The sequence below is a fragment of the Pelophylax lessonae genome (assembly GCF_965119305.1).
Source record: "Pelophylax lessonae genome assembly, chromosome: 6".
In the NCBI taxonomy this organism is placed as follows: Eukaryota; Metazoa; Chordata; class Amphibia; order Anura; family Ranidae; genus Pelophylax; species Pelophylax lessonae.
Genome location: NC_138773.1, coordinates 312644240 through 312661958, shown reverse-complemented (window position 1 = coordinate 312661958; position 17719 = coordinate 312644240). Strand labels below are relative to the sequence as shown.

The 17719-nt window shown below is 45.3% G+C and overlaps 1 protein-coding gene across 2 annotated transcripts in view; it reads right to left on the bottom strand.

Moving 5' to 3' along the window:
- The window catches only part of ERCC3 (ERCC excision repair 3, TFIIH core complex helicase subunit), a gene marked incomplete at its 3' end in the record, with an annotated part of 309947 nt that overhangs the window by 99108 nt on the left and 193120 nt on the right, over nt 1-17719 (bottom strand). For both annotated transcript variants that reach the window (XM_082261051.1, XM_082261050.1), the window contains 2 exons: nt 9703-9907; nt 1139-1453 (listed from right to left, as the gene is read on the bottom strand). In XM_082261051.1, coding sequence (XP_082117177.1) covers nt 1139-1453; nt 9703-9907 — 520 coding nt within the window. The remainder of the gene's footprint in view (nt 1-1138; nt 1454-9702; nt 9908-17719) is intronic.

Genomic DNA, 17719 nt, shown 5'->3' with positions numbered 1-17719 from the left:
CTGCGCCATTGGCTCCCACTGCTATCAAAGTCAGTCAGCCAATGAGAAGGGAAAGAGGATGGGGTCGGGTCGCGGCTCCATGTCTGAATGGACACAGGGAGAGGTTACTCGGCTCGGTGCCCCCATAGCAAGCTGCTTGCTGTCGGGGCACCCAACAGGAGGGAGGAGCAAGAAGCACAGAAGAGGAGGATCTGGGCTGCCCTGTGTAAAACCATTTCACAGAGCAGGTAAGTATAGCATGCTTGTTATTTATAACCTAAAAAAACGAGACTTCACAATCACTTTAATCATCGGGTTTAAATAATGCAGAATAGGTGATTTCCCAACTCAACAGTTACATGATCAGCAGTTCAAGACCTTACATGGAATTGGATTTGAAATTGCAACATTCACTGCATACTCTTTAGTACAGTGGGTGCCTAAAAAAATAAAAATAAAATAAAAAATAAAGTTTTGCTCTATGTTTTTTACATGGAAACCCCAGTTTAGGGCCAGTTCACAGTTCACACCATAAATTCCACAGGAGCACAGCTTCACCCCCCTCTCCAGTGCCACATTTATGGCTCATGCACAGATGTGCCAAAGGGCTCCACACATGTACAAAGAAGAACAAAGGTTTGAGACCTCCCCAAAATCTGTCTTTGCACATGTGCAGAAGCCCTGCATGTGTACAGATGGGAAACCTATGCATGCATAGACGTGTTTCAGGACTTGAAGCCTTGCGTGCACACGCAGGAGATGGAGGATGCAATTCTCACCTAGATGAAAACACAAAATGGCATTAGTGGTTTTCCTCTTCCCGCCAACGTGGCGTATATATGGGGCCTCTTGTTGGGTGGACTTTAACGCCAGGAGGCCGCATATATGTTGCCTTATGTAAACACTTTTCTGTGCCGAGAGCGCACCCTGCACACTTCCAGCGCAGACTCCGATGCATGCTGCATGCTTGCGAAATGAAGCTTTTCAGCGGTAACATGGCCCTAATGCCCACCTACTGACACTTAAAAGTTCTTAAAGGGCCGCAAGGCGGTGGCGGGAAGGTTTTGAAAAAAAAAAATGACATCCAATTGTAAGCGAGTGGGGAGGAGGGGTAAGGGCAACAAAGATGTTCTATAGGGTGAAGGTCTGCTCTTATTACCTGGAATAGTGTGCACCTCGTCCAGAATCATCAGGCCCCACTCCTGACTTTTCAGCCACTCCATCACTCTAACAGCTTCCCAAGACCTCTTGGTGGTATGTCCCAGCATAGAGTAGGTGCTGATGGCGATAGAGCAGCCGATGGGCTTTTCCTTGGCATCTGAGGTAAAACGACATATCTGGCTGTCGTCGATGGTGGACCACATCTTAAACTGCGCTTTCCACTGCTCCACTGAGACGGCGGAGTTCCCCAACACTAGACACCTCTTCCGAACTGTACAGGCGGCCGTGACGCCAACCAGAGACTTTCCCGCACCTGGCAAAACACACGGAGGGCAACATTACTTACCACATACATTTTTCCATATTTTAACCTTAGTAACAGGATTGCAGATAATACCAGATTTGTGATTGAAGCCAAAATTGTGGGCTCAATTTTTACTTTTTTTTTTTAAAGAGGTTTCTAAACCCCCCAAAATTTTTTATTTTTTTTCTGCAACCTGCACGACAAACACATAATGAGCTAGTATGCATCGCATACTAGCTCATTATGAAATACTTACCTTAGAACGAGCCCCCGCCGTGCCATCCGCTTACCTGCATGACGGGTGACATGTCCAGTCGCCCGTCTTCCGGGATCGCGGCATCCGGCCATCTGATTGGCAGGAGCCACGGTGACGCCAATCCCGCGCACGCGCGCGGGGGCCGACGGTCACGGCATGGAGCTCTGAAGGAAAGGCACGAGCGGACGTTCCTTCAGAGCGCATGCGCCAGTGACGTCACTGGCTGCATGTAAGGTAAATATCTCCTAAACGGTACATGGTTTAGGAGATATTTACAGTACCTATAGGTAAACCTTATCATAGGCTTACCTATAGGTACAACATGCAGAGGAGGGTTTACTTCCTCTTTAAAAGAGAAAAAGAAAAAAAAAAAAAAAAAAAAAACTCACCTTCAATATTGCAGTACCTTTTTTTGCCACTAGATGTCCTCAGTCTTCTGGCATGAATGACTAGCGTCACTCAGGAAGACTTAGGACATACTGGGAGTACAGGGCATCGTCAATACAGCCGTCTCCAAAAATTTTGAGAATGACAATTATTTTATTAATTATTATTTTTAGAATATAAAAATAATTTTCAAAGTCTGCTGCCTCATTTTTTTATGATGGCAATTTGAATATACTGCAGAATGTTCTGAAAAGTTATCAGATGAATGTCAATTAATTGCAAAGTCCCTCTTTGCCATGAAAATTAACTTAAGCCCATAAAAATATTTCCACTGCATTCGTGAAGAAGGCTTCTGGGCGCCCAAAAAAAGTCCAGCAAGCGCCAGGACCGTCTCTCCAACAGATGATTCAGCTACACGATCGGGGCACCACCAGTGCAGAGTTTGCTCAGGAATGGCAGCAGGCAGGTGTGGGTACATCTGCACGCACAGTGAGGAGAAGACTTTTGGAGGATGGTCTGGTGTCAAGAAGGGCAGCAAAGAAGCCGCTTCTCTCCAGGAAAAACCTCAGGGATAGACTGATATTCTGCAAAAAGTACAGGGATTGGACTGCCGAGGACTGGGGTAAAGTCATTTTCTGTAATGAATCCCCTTTCCGATTGTTTGGGGCATCCGGAGAAACCTTGTCCGGAGAAGAAAAGGTGAGCGCCACCATCAGTCCTGTGTCATGCCAACAGTAAAGCATCCTAAGACCATTCGTGTGTGGGGTTGCTTCTCAGCCAAGGGAGTGGGCTCACTCACAATTTTGCCTGAGATCACAGCCATAAATAAAGAATGGTACAAAATATCCTCCGAGAGCAACTTCACCCAACCATCCAAGAACAGTTTGGTGAGGAACAATGCCTTTTCCAGCATGATGGAGCACCTTGCCATAAGGCCAAAGTGATACGTGGCTTGGGAACCAAAACATTGAAATTTTGGGTCCATGGCCAGGAAACTCCCCAGACCTTAATCTCATTGAGAACTTGTGGTCAATCTTCAAGAGGCAGGTGAATTAACCACATCCCGCCCGCCCTATAGGTGTGGTTGTATTATCCTGACTGGGCGGCGATCGATGATGCGAGGTGTCAGTCTGACTCCCTGCATCTCCGATCTCGGTAAAGAGCCTACTGACGTAGGCTCTCTACCATGTGACCAGCCGTGTCCAATCACGGCTGGTCACATAGTAAACAGGAAGAGCCGTTGATCGGCTTTCCTCAGTACGTGCCTGACAGGCACGAGTAAAGGAGCGCCGATCGGTGGCTCCCCTGACGGGGGGGGGGGGTCGGCACTGGTAATCAGATCATTTCAGATCATTGATTACCAGTGCAGACCCTCGGGGGGGGGTGCCACTAGAACCACCAGGGATGCCCACCATGACCCCAGGGATGCCCACTATGGCCACCAGGGATGGGAATCAGGGCTCAGGGAGCCCCCCATTGCCCTCCCCATCAGTGCTGCCCGCCAGTGCCCTCCCTGTCAGTGCTGCCCACCAGTGCCCATCATTGCCATCTATCAGTGTCGCCCACCAGTGCCCATTATTGCCCACCAGTGCAGCCTATCAGTCATCAGTGCCACCTATCAGTGCCCATCAATGCCGCCTATCAGTGCCCAGCAGTGCCCACCAATACTGCCTATCAGTGCTACCTATCAATGCCACCCCATCAGTGCAGGAAAAAACATTTACAAAATTGTACAACAAACAAAAAATTTTTTTTTTTTTTTTCAAACTTTTCGGTCTTTTTTTATTTGTTTAGCAAAAAGGAAAAAACCCAGAGGTGATCAAATACCACCAAAAGAAAGCTCTATTTGTGGGGGGAAAATGACATAAATTTGGTGTAGGTACAGTGCTGCATGACCACGCAATTGTCATTCAAAATGCAACAGCGCTAAAAGGGTAAAATTGGCCTGGGCAGGAAGGGGGTGAAAGTGCTCTGTATTGAAGTGGTTAAAAAAAAAAAAACCCTCACAAATTCTGACGACAAGCTCCAAGCATTGATTATGTAAGAATGGGCTGCCATCAGTGAGGATGTGGCTCAGAAATTATATGCCGGGGCGAATCGCAGAGGTCTTGAAAAAGAAGGGTCAACACTGAAAACATTGGCTCTTTACATAAACTTGCAGTAAAAGCCTTTGACACTTATGAAATGCTTGTAATTGTACTTCAGTATCCCATAGTACAATCTGACAAAAAGACCTAAAAACACTGAGGCAGCAAACTTTGTGAAAATTAATATTTGTGTCATTCTCAAAACTTTTGGTCACGGCTGTACACCCCCCACTCACATTGTACTGGTGCAGAGCAGTGCTGACGTCATACTTAAGCATGGACAGCCCAGGCTGCAAAAGAACCAAGGATGACCCTGCGGTGTCACATGACCAGATTGAACATTTTAGAAATATTAAAACCAAAAAAAGTATAAAATACTGCCAGGGAGCTCTACAAATGAGTGGGGACCAAATTGGGAAGCGGGAAAGCCTTCATATGGGCTTTGAAGTCTTCAAAATTAAAATAAAAAAAAAAAAAGGCATTCACAAGCTTACCCCACTTCAGGGTTTGTGAGGGATTTCTAATTTGATTGCTGCCTTTTCTTCTATTTGTACCTGGTCATCCTACAAGAGCTCTTCCTAGAACACCTGTTTCTAGGGTGACAACACTCACTGAGAACAAGTCTATGCAAGAGCAGCGTGGTCACCCTAGGACGTGCGCACTCCTGCTGCAGCCCACAGCGCACCTGCAATTATTATTATGATTACAGCTATTAGAGTTCATCTTTTAAATATACAATGCAGCAAATTTGTCTCCATTTTCGAAACGGAGAGGCCGGTCAATAAGCAAACCAGCTGAGCTCCTAAATCAACCAGAATAACTAGGTCCCACTCACACTTGTACAACTTGTCATGTGACTTTGGACCCCAAAGTTGCATGAGAAGGTGCAACCAGTTTCCCAATAAGTATCGTTTCAAGACTGTGCGACTCAAAGTCACAGCGACTTTAACCACTTAAGCACCGGAAGATTTTACCCCCTTCCTGACCAGGGTTTTTTTGCGATTTTTTACTGCGTGACTTTAACAAACAATTGCGCGGTCGTGCGACGCTGTACCTAAACGAATTTGACGTCCTTTTTTTCCCACAAACAGAGCTTTCTTTTGGTGGTATTTGATCACCTGTGCAATTTTTTGATCATGCGCTATAAACAAAAAAAAAGCGTAAATTTTGGAAAAATAATATTTCTCACATTTTTTTTATATGAAATTCCCAAAAAAAAAAAAAAAAAAAAATGTAAAAATCTAATTTTTTTTTAACATTTTCGGCCAATTTGTTTTATGCTACATATGTTTGGTAAAAAAAAAAAAAAAAACGGAAAAAGCGTATTTTGATTGGTTTGCGCAAAAGTTATCGCGTTTACTAATAAAAGAAAAAATTACAAAAATCTTTTCCTTTAACGAGTAATGGCGGCAATCTGCGATTTTTTTTGCGGGACTGCGACATTGCGGCGGTCAGATCGGACCCTAGACTGACATTTTTGACACTTTTGGGGTTACCAGTGATATTACTATAGTAATCAGTGCTATACATATGCACTGTCAGGGGCGTAACTACAGGGGTTGCAATTGCTACCGGGCCCCTTGCTCCAGGGGGCCCGGTAGCAAACCAGTGGGTGAACTTCCAGGATCTCAAAGGTCACACTTGCGACCGGGCCCTGGCATTGCACCACTGTGGGGAGGCCCCAAGATTGCAGGAAGGGGGCCCACTGCAGAACTTGTGAAAGGATCCTGCTGCGGGACCATAATAAAAGGCCATGCAACGAGAGTAAAGAGCCCCAGGATTAGTGGGAAGAGCCCCGGCCAGGGGACTGGGGGGGCCCTTCATGGTTTCTTGCATCGGGGCCCTGAAGGTTCTAGTTACGCCTCTGTGCACTGTTACTGTAAAAATGACACTGGCAGGGAAGGGGTTAACTGTATTGGAGAGGGAGGGGTTAAGTGTGTCCTAGGGGCGTGCTTCTAACTGTAGTGGGACAGGTCTATTGTAAAAACAGAGATCAACGGTCCTACATAGTTGTTGTAGTTGTTGTTTACATTAGCCACCTGCCTTTCTCCCTATTTAACGACGATCACCGAGTGACCGGTGGACATCGGGTCCGCTGGTCACACGCACTGACTGCTTAGTGAATGAGCCTCAGCGGGCGCTCGCTCGCCCGCTATTGGCTCACAAGCCGGTTACAGGCTAGTGACGTATATATACGTCACTTTGCCTGGCCGGGGCTGACCGCCGCAGTATATTTACTTGCGGCGGTCGGCAAGTAGTTAAAGTAGCTCTTGCACTACTTTGGTCCGACTTTCCTGCAGCTTGATGGCCAAAGAATTCAATGTAGACAAAAGTCGCACCTGCATGATATACATGCAACTTTGTAGAGCAAAAACAGTCACATTGGTTAAAGCCAGAGATGCAACAAAGTCATATTCATCCAAAGTCAAATCAAGTTTCACTGTAAAGTCGCAATGGAAATCGCAGGATTTTTAAGTTGCACAAGTGAGAATGGATCCTAGTGGGAGAGAGGTGTGACATGTTGGAACTATTGGAATATTGTAATAAAAGTAGACCACTGTAAGCACCCCTGACAGTGTTAAATTGTTTGTCTAATGTAAAAAGAAGGGGGGGGGGGGGGATCTACTGGCAGGATCATCAGGTAATAAAAATATTTTATAGGAAGGACCCAGAAAAAACAAAAACTGCTGTTTTATCGCTAGTGACAGACTGCATCATACTGTGCATGTCATTGGGATTTTGCCCAGAGCTCTACCATAATCAACATCGTACTGTAAGGCCTCTTACACACTGGGAGTCAAATACCACTTTAACACCGCATTCACACTGAAGCGGCACGACTTTGGGGGCAACCTGTGAAGTCGCATGCAGCGCGACTTCGGCACGACTTGCACGGACTTCATAAAATGAATGTCTATGCAAGTTGCTCCAGGTTGCCCCGAAGTAGTACAAGACCCTTTTTCTAAGTCGGAGCGACTTGCGTCGCTCCTATTAGAACCGTTCCTGTACTACTCAATGGACCGCGCCGATGCACGACTTGTCAGGCTGACCAAGTCGCCTGACAAGTCGTATTAGTGTGAATGGACTCTTAGGGGCATTTAAAAAGTATTTTTTTTTTTTTTCTCAAAAAATAACACACCCCCTCCTCTGGGTGATCTCTGTACATTGCAGGGATTGTAACAAACTTTGTTGCAGATTCCTACCTTTTGTTATTCTGAAGGAATAGCGGTTTGTCCGTTTACAAAGTGAATGGGAGTGATTTTATAATTATCAACCAGCGGCTGCACTTTCAGGGCTCTAAAGAGGAAAGTGGCAGGGTCTGCATCCCTTTAGACATGATTTCCTTTTGGAAGTACCTCACCAAAAATTACATATTTGTTTTAGGGGTTGCCCAAAACGTGTAGACTTTTGTTTGTGTAGACCTCTTGGGAAATCAGTGAGCCAATCACACAAGCCGAAAAACACATTTCTGGGGGGGGGGGGGGGTTCTGTGTACAGAACACCTCCAGGCCACCATATTGCATTTTAACCACTTAAGCCCCGGAAGAATTTACCCCGTTCCTGACCAGGGTTTTTTTTGCGATTCAGCACTGCGTGACTTTAACGGACAATTGCGCGGTCGTGCAACGCTGTACCTAGACGAATTTGACGTCCTTTTTTTCCCCCCAAACAGAGCTTTCTTTTGGTGGTATTTGATCACCTGTGCGATTTTTTGATCATGCGCTATAATCAAAAAAAGAGCGACAATTTTGCAAAAACAACAATATTTTTCACATTTTTTTATATGAAATTCCCCCCCAAAAAAATGTAAAAAATAGAAATTTTTTAACATTTTTGGCCAATTTGTTTTCTGCTACATATGTTTGGTAAAAAATAAAATCACAATAAGCATATTTTGATTGGTTTGCGCAAAAGTTATCGCGTTTACTAACTAAGGGAAAGATTTTTGTCATTTTTTTTTTTTAACGCGTAATGGCGGCGACATTGCGGTGGACAGATCGGACCCTTGACTGACATTTTTGACACTTTTGGGGTTACCAGTGACATTACTGCAGTAATCAGTGCTATACATATGCACGGTTACTGCAAAAATGACACTGGCAGGGAAGGGGTTAACTGTATTGGGGAAGGAGGGGTTAAGTATGTCCCTAGGGGCGTGTTTCTAACTGTGATTGGACATGGCTACTGGTGTAAAAACAGAGATCAACGGTCCTACATAGTAGAACCGTGTGATCTCCATTTTTACACAGGGAAGAATGATAGGCGGCTTGTTTACATTAGCCGCCTGCCTTTCTCCCTTCACGGCGCACGATCGCGAGTGACCACACGCACTGACTTGTTAGGGAACGAGCCGGGGCGGGCGCGCGCTCGCCCGCTATTGGCTCACAAGCTAGTGACAGGCTAGTGACGTACCCATACGTCACTTTGCCTGGCCGGGGCTGACCGCCGCAGTATATGTACTTGCGGCGGTCGGCAACCGGTTAAAGAAAATTTAAATGCTGCAGATTGAAAAGGAAAGGGGCCATTAAAATAACTGAACTAAATATGACTGGTGTAGCAATTTTATATATGTTGTGTTCTATTATTTATTTTTTTATCATTATTTTCTTTTTTTTTTTACCGTCCACAAAAGTGGAGATACCATTTACCTTTTTTTTTTTCCCTGCTTAACGGCTCCTGTCCTGAATGCGCTGCTTATGTGTTTTTCTGCCTCTAAACGACCCTTCACGCTAGCCTATGTGTCCTTGCACACATATGTGTTTATAGGCAATTACAGGCAGGAGCAATTGAAGGCAGAAAAGAACATTAGCAGGACATTCAGGCATATAAAAAAAAAAAAACCCCAGCCAAACACACCTAATGTGTGCGTTCATTAGTTTCAATGCCCTGTATAAATTAATATTCTGGCAAATGAACGCCCAAACGCCTTACGCACCTAAATGCAATTGAAAAATATGGCTTTAGGCTCCGTTTCCACTATCAAGGCTATGAAGTCATGCTACTTCTAGCACGACTTCGTAGTGTAAGTTGTTTGCGGCTTTCAGTGTGACTTGTCCCTCATTATAGAAGGAAGTCGCACTGAAGTCGGCCCAAAAGTAGTGCACAAACTACTTTTCAAGTCGCGGCGACTGAAGTCGCAGCAGTTAGAACGGGCCACATTGAAATGAATGGCTTTTGACTTGCTGTGCGACTTGACATGTGTCAAGTCGCACAACAAGTCGCAATAGTGGAAACGGAGCCTTAGGCGAGTTTTTAATGCTGCTTTTCTCCAGCCAGGGGAAATGTTTTACTATCCAAAGTTAAAACAAGGGCAGAGGATTTAATAGATGGAAAAATGACTGAAGGACCACTTTAAATTTTGGCAATAAAACCTGGAAGCGGATTGGTCTCTATGTAGAAGTGAGCCTGATTTTGCACACTCCAGCTTTAGTAAATAAACCCTAAAGTGTGTCTGCCTGAATGCCAGGCCCCCAAACCCCAGGGCTGAGACCATGTGACCAATGCCACACCACAATAAAAATTCTCACCGCACGGCAGGACAATCACTCCAGAACGAGCGCGCCCGTTGCCAAACATCTTGCGCAGGCTTTTCTCCTGGTACGGGCGCAGGACGGCAGTGGGCTTTAGGTCGATGTTAATGTCAGGATTCATGGTGTCGTTTCTAAAGTCGTATTCCGCCAGTAAGGGATACTCCAGGTGGATACATTGTTTCTGGAGAACCTCAATATTTTCCTATTAGACAAAGGAGAGCACCAAATAAGTGATCAGCATCTCACAAAACAGTAAAAATTCCATATTTTATTACATATCATTTGTGAATAATGGCCATTCATTAGCTGGTAACATCTAAAGAGTGGAGGATTTAAAACTGCCTGTCAGTCAGCAGCTCTCTGCTCTGCCCCCTTCTCGTTCAATGGAGCGCTGGGCTCAGGCTCTGAGCTGCTGAGCCGGGTGTCAGTCCAGGGATCTAGCCGATCCCGACTCTGTGGTCCCGATGACGGGGTGCCCTGGACTGGCTTCTGTGACGTCAGAGAGAGTGGACTTTAGCCCACTCTCTGCTGAAAACGGGTCACAGGAGTGCAAAATGAACTGCATTCCTGTGCTCCAAAGGAGATGAACAGCCAAACAAGCTTTTGGCTATACTTCTCCTTTAATTTTCAACTGCCATGATGCTGCATGTGTGATCAGTTATGACAACAGCCATTGGATAGTTTGACAGTCTGGTTGAGAGCACAAACAATGTGACAGTTAGCATTCCCGGCATGTCGGTGTTCTATCAGAATGCCGCTACCTATCAGATTCTGCAACTGGAAGTGACGTTCGGATGAGAACAACTTACTGTGCATGTGACATGCATTCCAACATGGCCGCTATGCGTTCCAATAGGTCTCCTAATATGTTAGAACATGAAGGCAGCAGCGGACATCTTCTTACACCCACGCAAGTCTTGAATTTTAAATTTATTTGAAGTGGAGTTCCAGCCATTTCACTCACCTGTCCAACGGTCCAGCGATGCGGCCGCCCGAAGCCTCGATCCTCTCCCTCGGCGCCGGCATCACTGCTGTGGGCACCCGGCTGTGACAGTTTGCGGCTTCACAGCCGGGTACCCACTGCACATGCGCGAGTCGCGCTGCGCATCTTGATTGGCCGGCAATCTTCTGGGACCTCTGACATGTCCCAGAGGATTGCAGGGAGGGAGGGGGAGAGGAGAACTTCCGTTCAGGGCGCTGCGCCGCTCCGAGCGGAAGTGGGAGCGGGTACCTGTCAAAACTAGGTACCCACTCCCCCCCAAAAAAAATGACATGCCAAATGTGGCATGTCAGGGGGTTAGAATACCTAAAGCGGAAGTTCCACTTTTGGGTGGAACTCCGCTTTAAGCAGTAAATTCACCTTATGGACTGAACAACAGTATTACATTTCTATTATTATTGTAATATAGTCCAAAGACATGCTGGTAGGTTAATTGGATCCTGTAAAAAAAAAAAAAAATTGGCCCTACTGTGTATGTATGTGAGTTAGGGAACCTTAGATTGTAAGCTCCTTAAAGGCAGGGACTGATGTGAATGTACAATGTATATGTAAAGCGCTGCGTAAATTGACAGCGCTATATTAGTACGAATGTCACTTTCGATAGCCGAATCGGATTGGTAGCGGTATTCTGATAGAACACCGGGAAAGTAATGTTTTTTTTTCTTTTTTTAGACTCTTAAATCAATAGGTTTACCTCCGCTTTAAGATCCACACTTACAAAATATCATTGCGGCGAAGCCCAAGATTACCCATAGAAGAGCACCTAACCGAAAAAACAAAATAGCTCCCAGTAAATTTAAAGAGGAAGTAAACCCTCCTCAGGAAGTTGTACCTATAGGTAAGCATATATTAAGGCTTACCTATAGGTACTGTAAATATCTCCTAAACATGCACCGTTTAGGAGATATTTACCTTTAATGCAGCCAGTGACGTCACTGGCGCATGCGCTCTGAAGGAACGGCAGATCGTGCCGTTCCTTCAGAGCCCCGTGCCGTGACCGTCGGCTCCCGCGCGCGTGCGTGACGTCACCGCGGCTCCGGCCAATCAGATGGCCGGATGCCGCGATCCCGGAAGACGGGCGACTATACATGTCGCCCGTCATACAGGTAAGCGTACGGCACGGCGGGGGCTCATTCTAAGGTAAGTATTTCATAATGAGCTAGTATGCGATGCATACTAGCTCATTATGGGTTTCTCTTTCAGGATGTAAAGAAGAGAAAAAAATTTTTTCTCGGTGTACAACCTCTTTAAAGTCAAGTTTTCTGTTCGGCACACAGACCATTTTTGTTTGATTCCCCATAAAGGGATGTATCAATACCGCAAACCATTGTGCAAAACCTGCAGGTTTGTCAATCATGGGCAAAAAGACTTTACAGTCAAAGGTAATCCTTATACCTTATTGATGATTTTTACTGTTCTACGGATCATGTCATATATTGCTTATCCTGTCCCTGTGGCCTTTTTTACGTGGGACACACTATCTGCCTTCTTCGGAAAAGATTTGCCATTTTAACAAGGAGGGTGGAAGGTAGGGTTGCCACCTCATCCCTTTAAAAAAGAACACATATTAATTACACAGGTTCTGTGGCTGATTACAGTGGTAATTAAACTCACTTGGAGCCTTCTCTGCATTCAATTAGCCTCAGAACCTGTGTAATTAATTTGTGTTCTGTTTTAAAGGGATGAGGTGGCAACTCTAGTGGAAGGATAAACAGTGTACCTCGTCATTTTCAGGAATTTCATGATCAGTCTACGGAGGGTCTGCAAGCGTGGATCATTGAAGCTATGCCCAGGGGTCTCTCCGAAGCAGAGCGTTTCCAGCGGCTCAGCCAACGGGAGACCAACTGGATATTCATCCTCGACACCTTCTCACCTGGGGGCCTCAATGAGGAATTTGAGGTCAGTACTATCCTATAACACTGTCCTTTTTCCCCCCTCTGCTCTGTTCATCACACTTGTATCACCAGATTATATGCATGTGGGGACACCATCACGTCTCCCCACATGTATGGAATCTACATAGGATACGGTCATGGGTGTTACCCTTAGCTTTAATATGCATTTACCTCCTTTGAAGCAATAACTAAGAGTTGGTCCAATTATTTATAGTTAATCCCTATCCATTTGGGGGTGGTCCTATTCCCAGAACACCCCATAAATTTTTATATATTTACATATAACCTTACCCTTTCCCTCCCTGGTCTAACCCCTCCCCCTTAATTAAAAGCTCCAGTTTTATGTTTTTATCTCCTTACCATATTAAATGTCTATTAAGTTATGATCTCTTTGCATTATTGTTCACATATGTCTATCTAATATATCTTTTATTATGTATTTATGTGCGTTACATGTGTGGTGTTAACACTGTTTACATATGTGTGAAGGACTTACGAATGCGTTCGCTTCTGTGCACAAGCACAAAGGGATGGGAGTGCTTTACATTTTTTTATACTGTACCTTTAATTTTTTTTGGATCACTTATTCCTATTACAAGGAATGTAAACATCCCTTGTGATAGAAAGAATGACAGGTCCTCTATGGAGAGATCTGGGGTCAAAAAGACCCCAAATCTCTCCCTTACCTTTAAAAGCCAAATAGTAAAAAAAAAAAATTAGTTTACTTCCACTCTAAACCAGACGTCATTCCAGTCCTCCAAGGCCATAGAGGTGATCAGAGACGATCTAGTCTCTGTTCACCTCTGTGACCAGCCAGCCGCACCATCAGAACATTTTGCGTGTGTGCCGGTAAAAAATGGTAAGCCAAAAGAAACACCCGTGACCGGGGAGGAGGGGGAGGGACGGAGAAACGTCGTCCCCTCCCACTGCTTCTGAGCTAATGAACTGATCCGCCTGCTCTCACAAGAAAGCCAGCCGCCGACTGAAAAAAACAAAACAAACCAAAACACCAGGGCTATGGCTAATAGCTTCAGCAATAACCCCGGTAAACCACTTGCAGACCGTAACGTATATATACATATTGCGGTCAGCAAGTGAATAATGCAAGTATTTCACCTTATTCATCATCCCCTAGGGCCCAGTAATGGTGAACCTTGGCACCCCAGATGTTCTGAAACTATATTTTCCATGATGCTCATGCACTCTGCAGTGAAGTTGAGCATCATGGGAAATGTAGTTCCAAAACATCTGGGGTGCCAAGGTTTGCCATCATCCCCTAGGGGCGAAACAAGCAATTAACCCTTGCAGTGGGGAGGGGAACACACTGCGAAGGTTATGTTTTTTTTTCTCCCAGAGCTCAGCTTTAACAAATTTAACACCCCTCCATTACAGGACACTTTTTACAGCTGACACTTACTTAAAGCGGAACTTTCTCAATTAACATTGACTATTTTTAATCCTTATGGTGTTAGCATTAGTAAATAGATTGTAAGGTATATTATTTACTTGTTTTGTACTATTTTGTTTTACTTTAAGTTACGTCCTGATTTCCAGGCCTAGGCGAATGTCGTCATACATCCCACAAGTCTCAGCTAAGCACACCCTCCTGCCTGCTTGCCTGAGCTAGGGGGGAGATTAATTCCAAGAAGAAAATGCTACAGGAATCATCTGCCCTTACTCAAGATGGCCACAGACAGAAATGCTAGGGGGGGCGTTTTACAAAATGATTTCTCAGCAAAATAAAGCATGGAGACATCGATGGATGGATGCTTTAAATTAAAAATAAATAGTTTGGCCAATAGGCACACTCTGCAGTAGGATAAACCTGTCTTCTATGCCGAGGTCTTTCAGTTACTATCTGCTTTATAACCAATGTTATGTATTCATGCAAGCTGCCTTTTCTTGTTTATTACTCAACTTTACATTTTGTCTTGTTGTGTTTATACCTTGCCAATTGTGAAAATAAAGATTAAAAAAAAAAAAAAAAAATGTAAAATGAATAAAAACTGGATTTTTGTAAGAACTTACCGTAAAATCCTTTTCTCTGAGTCCATTGACAGATGCAGATCCTATGCTTCTTCACTATTGGGTTATGCGCCATCTACAGGAGTAGACTAGGCAGTGAAAAGTTTTCACTCAACACACCTATAGGGTCTATCTCTCACGACATAACCCCATACACACTGTGCTCTCATATCAGTTTCGTAGCAAGCAGTGAAAAGAAGACACAAACCATCCCCAAAAAAGAGGGGCGGGTTCTGCGTCTGTCAATGGACTCAGAGAAAAGGATTTTACGGTAAGTTCTTACTAAAATCCAGTTCTCTATCGTCCATTGACAGACGCAGATCCTATGCTTCTTCAATATTGGGATGTCCCAAAGCAGTATAGGCATGAGGGGTGGGAAGAACGTAACCAAAACTGTTAACGTATTTTCAAGGCTAAAAACGTAGCCAGCTGGGTAGCAAAAAGCTCAACCAGTACCAACAGGAGCTTACCCAAAATAAAAATTCAACCCCTTAAAAAGGGAAAAAACAAAAAAACAAGTCTCTTTAAAACAGCAGCCTGCAAAACCTTGCAGCCAAAGGAGGCATTCGAGGATGCCAAAAAATCTACTTTGAAGAATTATGTAAAAGTATGTACGGACGACCAAGTCGCCACTTCACACACTTGAGTAACAGATGCCTGATGGCGATAAGCCCAAGAAGCACTCAGTGCTTTAGTAGAATATGCCTTCAAAGGGGAAAGGAGGAACCTGACCCTTCAATGAATAGGCCTGAACAGGGCCCTCTAAATCCTCCTGTATTGAATTGTATTGTAACTGTATTGTCTTCCCTCATACTGTAAAGTGCTGCGCAAACTGTCGCTATATAAATCCTGTATAATAATAATAATCGTCTGCCTGATCCATTTCCATATGGTCGCAGCAGACGCAGCCGAACCCTTACGAGATCCCTCAGTAAGGACAAACCGAGAATCAGATGTCCTGAAAGGCTCCGTGGCCGACAGGTAAAACCTGATCGCCCGAACCACATCCAGAGAATGTAAGGCAAATTCCTCGGGATGCTTAGGCTTAGGACAAAGCGAAGGTAAAATAATAACTTAATTGAGGTGGAAATCAGACACCACCTTAGGAAGGAAAGATTGATTAGGTCGGAGAACCACTTTATCTCCATGAACGACCAAATAAGGCAAACGACAAGAAAGCGCCGCCAACTCAGACCTCTGCGGGCAGAAGCAACAGCCACCAGAAAGGCGACCTTCTGAGATAACAAAAGATATGTCCCTAATATTTTCAAAAGGAGGCTTTTCAAGAAGAGACAAAACCAAATTCAGATCCCACGGAGGTAAAGGGGATCTGCTTGGAGGAGCCGGATGACACACCCCTTGAATAAAAGGTGCGGATCAAGGAATTGGTTGCCAACGGACGTTGGAAATAAATGGCTAAGGCCAACAGTCGGCCTTTAATTGTGCCCAAAGCCAAACGTTGCTCAACTCATTTCTGCAAGAAAGCCAAGACCCTCGCCACCAAAAACAAGCGAGGATGCAATTTTTGCCATTCACACCAGGCATTATACATTTTCCAAGTACGATGATAAATCTCCCTGGAAGTCGCTTTTCTAGCCCTCAACAGGGTAGGAATCACAGAATCAAAGAAACCTCTGTCTCTCAACACCTGGCCTTCAACAGCCATGCCATTAAAGCCAGCGACTGTAAAGCAGGATGGAAGATTGGCCCTTGAGATAGCAGATCCTCTCTCAGAGGCAGCCACCAAGGAGGCTCGACGACCATCCTTACCAAGTCTGCGTACCAAGACCGGCGAGGCCAGTCTGGGGCTACCAGAATCACTGGCACCTTTTCCATCGCCAACTTGTGGAGGAACCCTGGCAACAGCTGTATCGGAGGAAAGGCAAAAATCGGTTCAGACGAGACACAAATGGATCCACCTCCGGAGTTCCCCACCGCACACACAGAAGATGAAAAATCTCTGGATGCAGGGACCATTCCCCCTGATCCAGAACCTGACAACTCCGGTAATCCGCCTGCCAGTTCTCAACACTGGGAATGTGAACTGTGGAGGGAGCCGAAACATGTTACTCTGCGCAAATCAGAATCTCGGCCACTTCCCTGGCCGCCCGGACACTCTTGGTGCCCCCTTGATGATTGATGTAAGCCACAGCCGTGGCATTGTCGGATTGTACCCGAACTGGACAACTGTGCCCACCCCAGCCTGACAGGCTGGCATCCGTGGTGACTACTGTCCACAACAGTGGTAGAGAAGACCTGCCCTGGCTCAGAGCAGGCAACAGAAGCCACCATGAGAGCTCTGACCTCGTGAATCGGCTTAGACATATCATTCTGTCTAAGGACTGTGAATCCTTGTTCCACTTGACAAGAATCTTTTTGTAGAGGTATTGCGTGAAATTGAGCAAATGGGACCGCCTCGAAGGTCGACACCATCAGCCCCAGGAACCTCATACAAGTCCGCAGGGAGGAGAGATCGCTGTCCATCAGCAACCTGATCTCGCTCTGTAAAGTCTGAAGTTTTTCCCTGGGGAGAAAGACCCTCCCCAGAGAGGAGTCTAAAATCATACCCAGGTAATTTAAGCGCAGTGTCAAGGTCAGCGCAGAATTCTTGAATTTGATGGTCCACCCGAACTCCTGGAGGGTCTGAACCGTGATTGACAGGTCGCCCAACAAGGTTGGATAAGAACTTGCTCTCAATAAGAGATTGTCCAGATATCCGAGGATCGCAATCCCCTTGTTGTGGAGCAAAGCCAACCCCGGGGCCATGCCACAAATTGAAAGTGCTCCTCCACCACTGCGAAATGGAGATACCGCCGATGACCCCTGTATATAGGGATGTGCAGATACGCATCTTTTATATCGATGGAGGCCAGAAAATCCCCTTGATTTAGAGATGCTACCAATCGAATGGATTCCATCCGAAACTTGTGCACCCGCACAAGTGGTTCAGTGACTTAAGGTCCAAAATTGCCCTCCTTTCTGGGCACTGTGAAGAGATTTAAATAATCTCGAAACCGTTCCTGATGAGGAACCGGCACAATCACTCCATGTGCAAGGAGATCCTGCACTGCCTCCCTGAGATCCTTCAATCGAT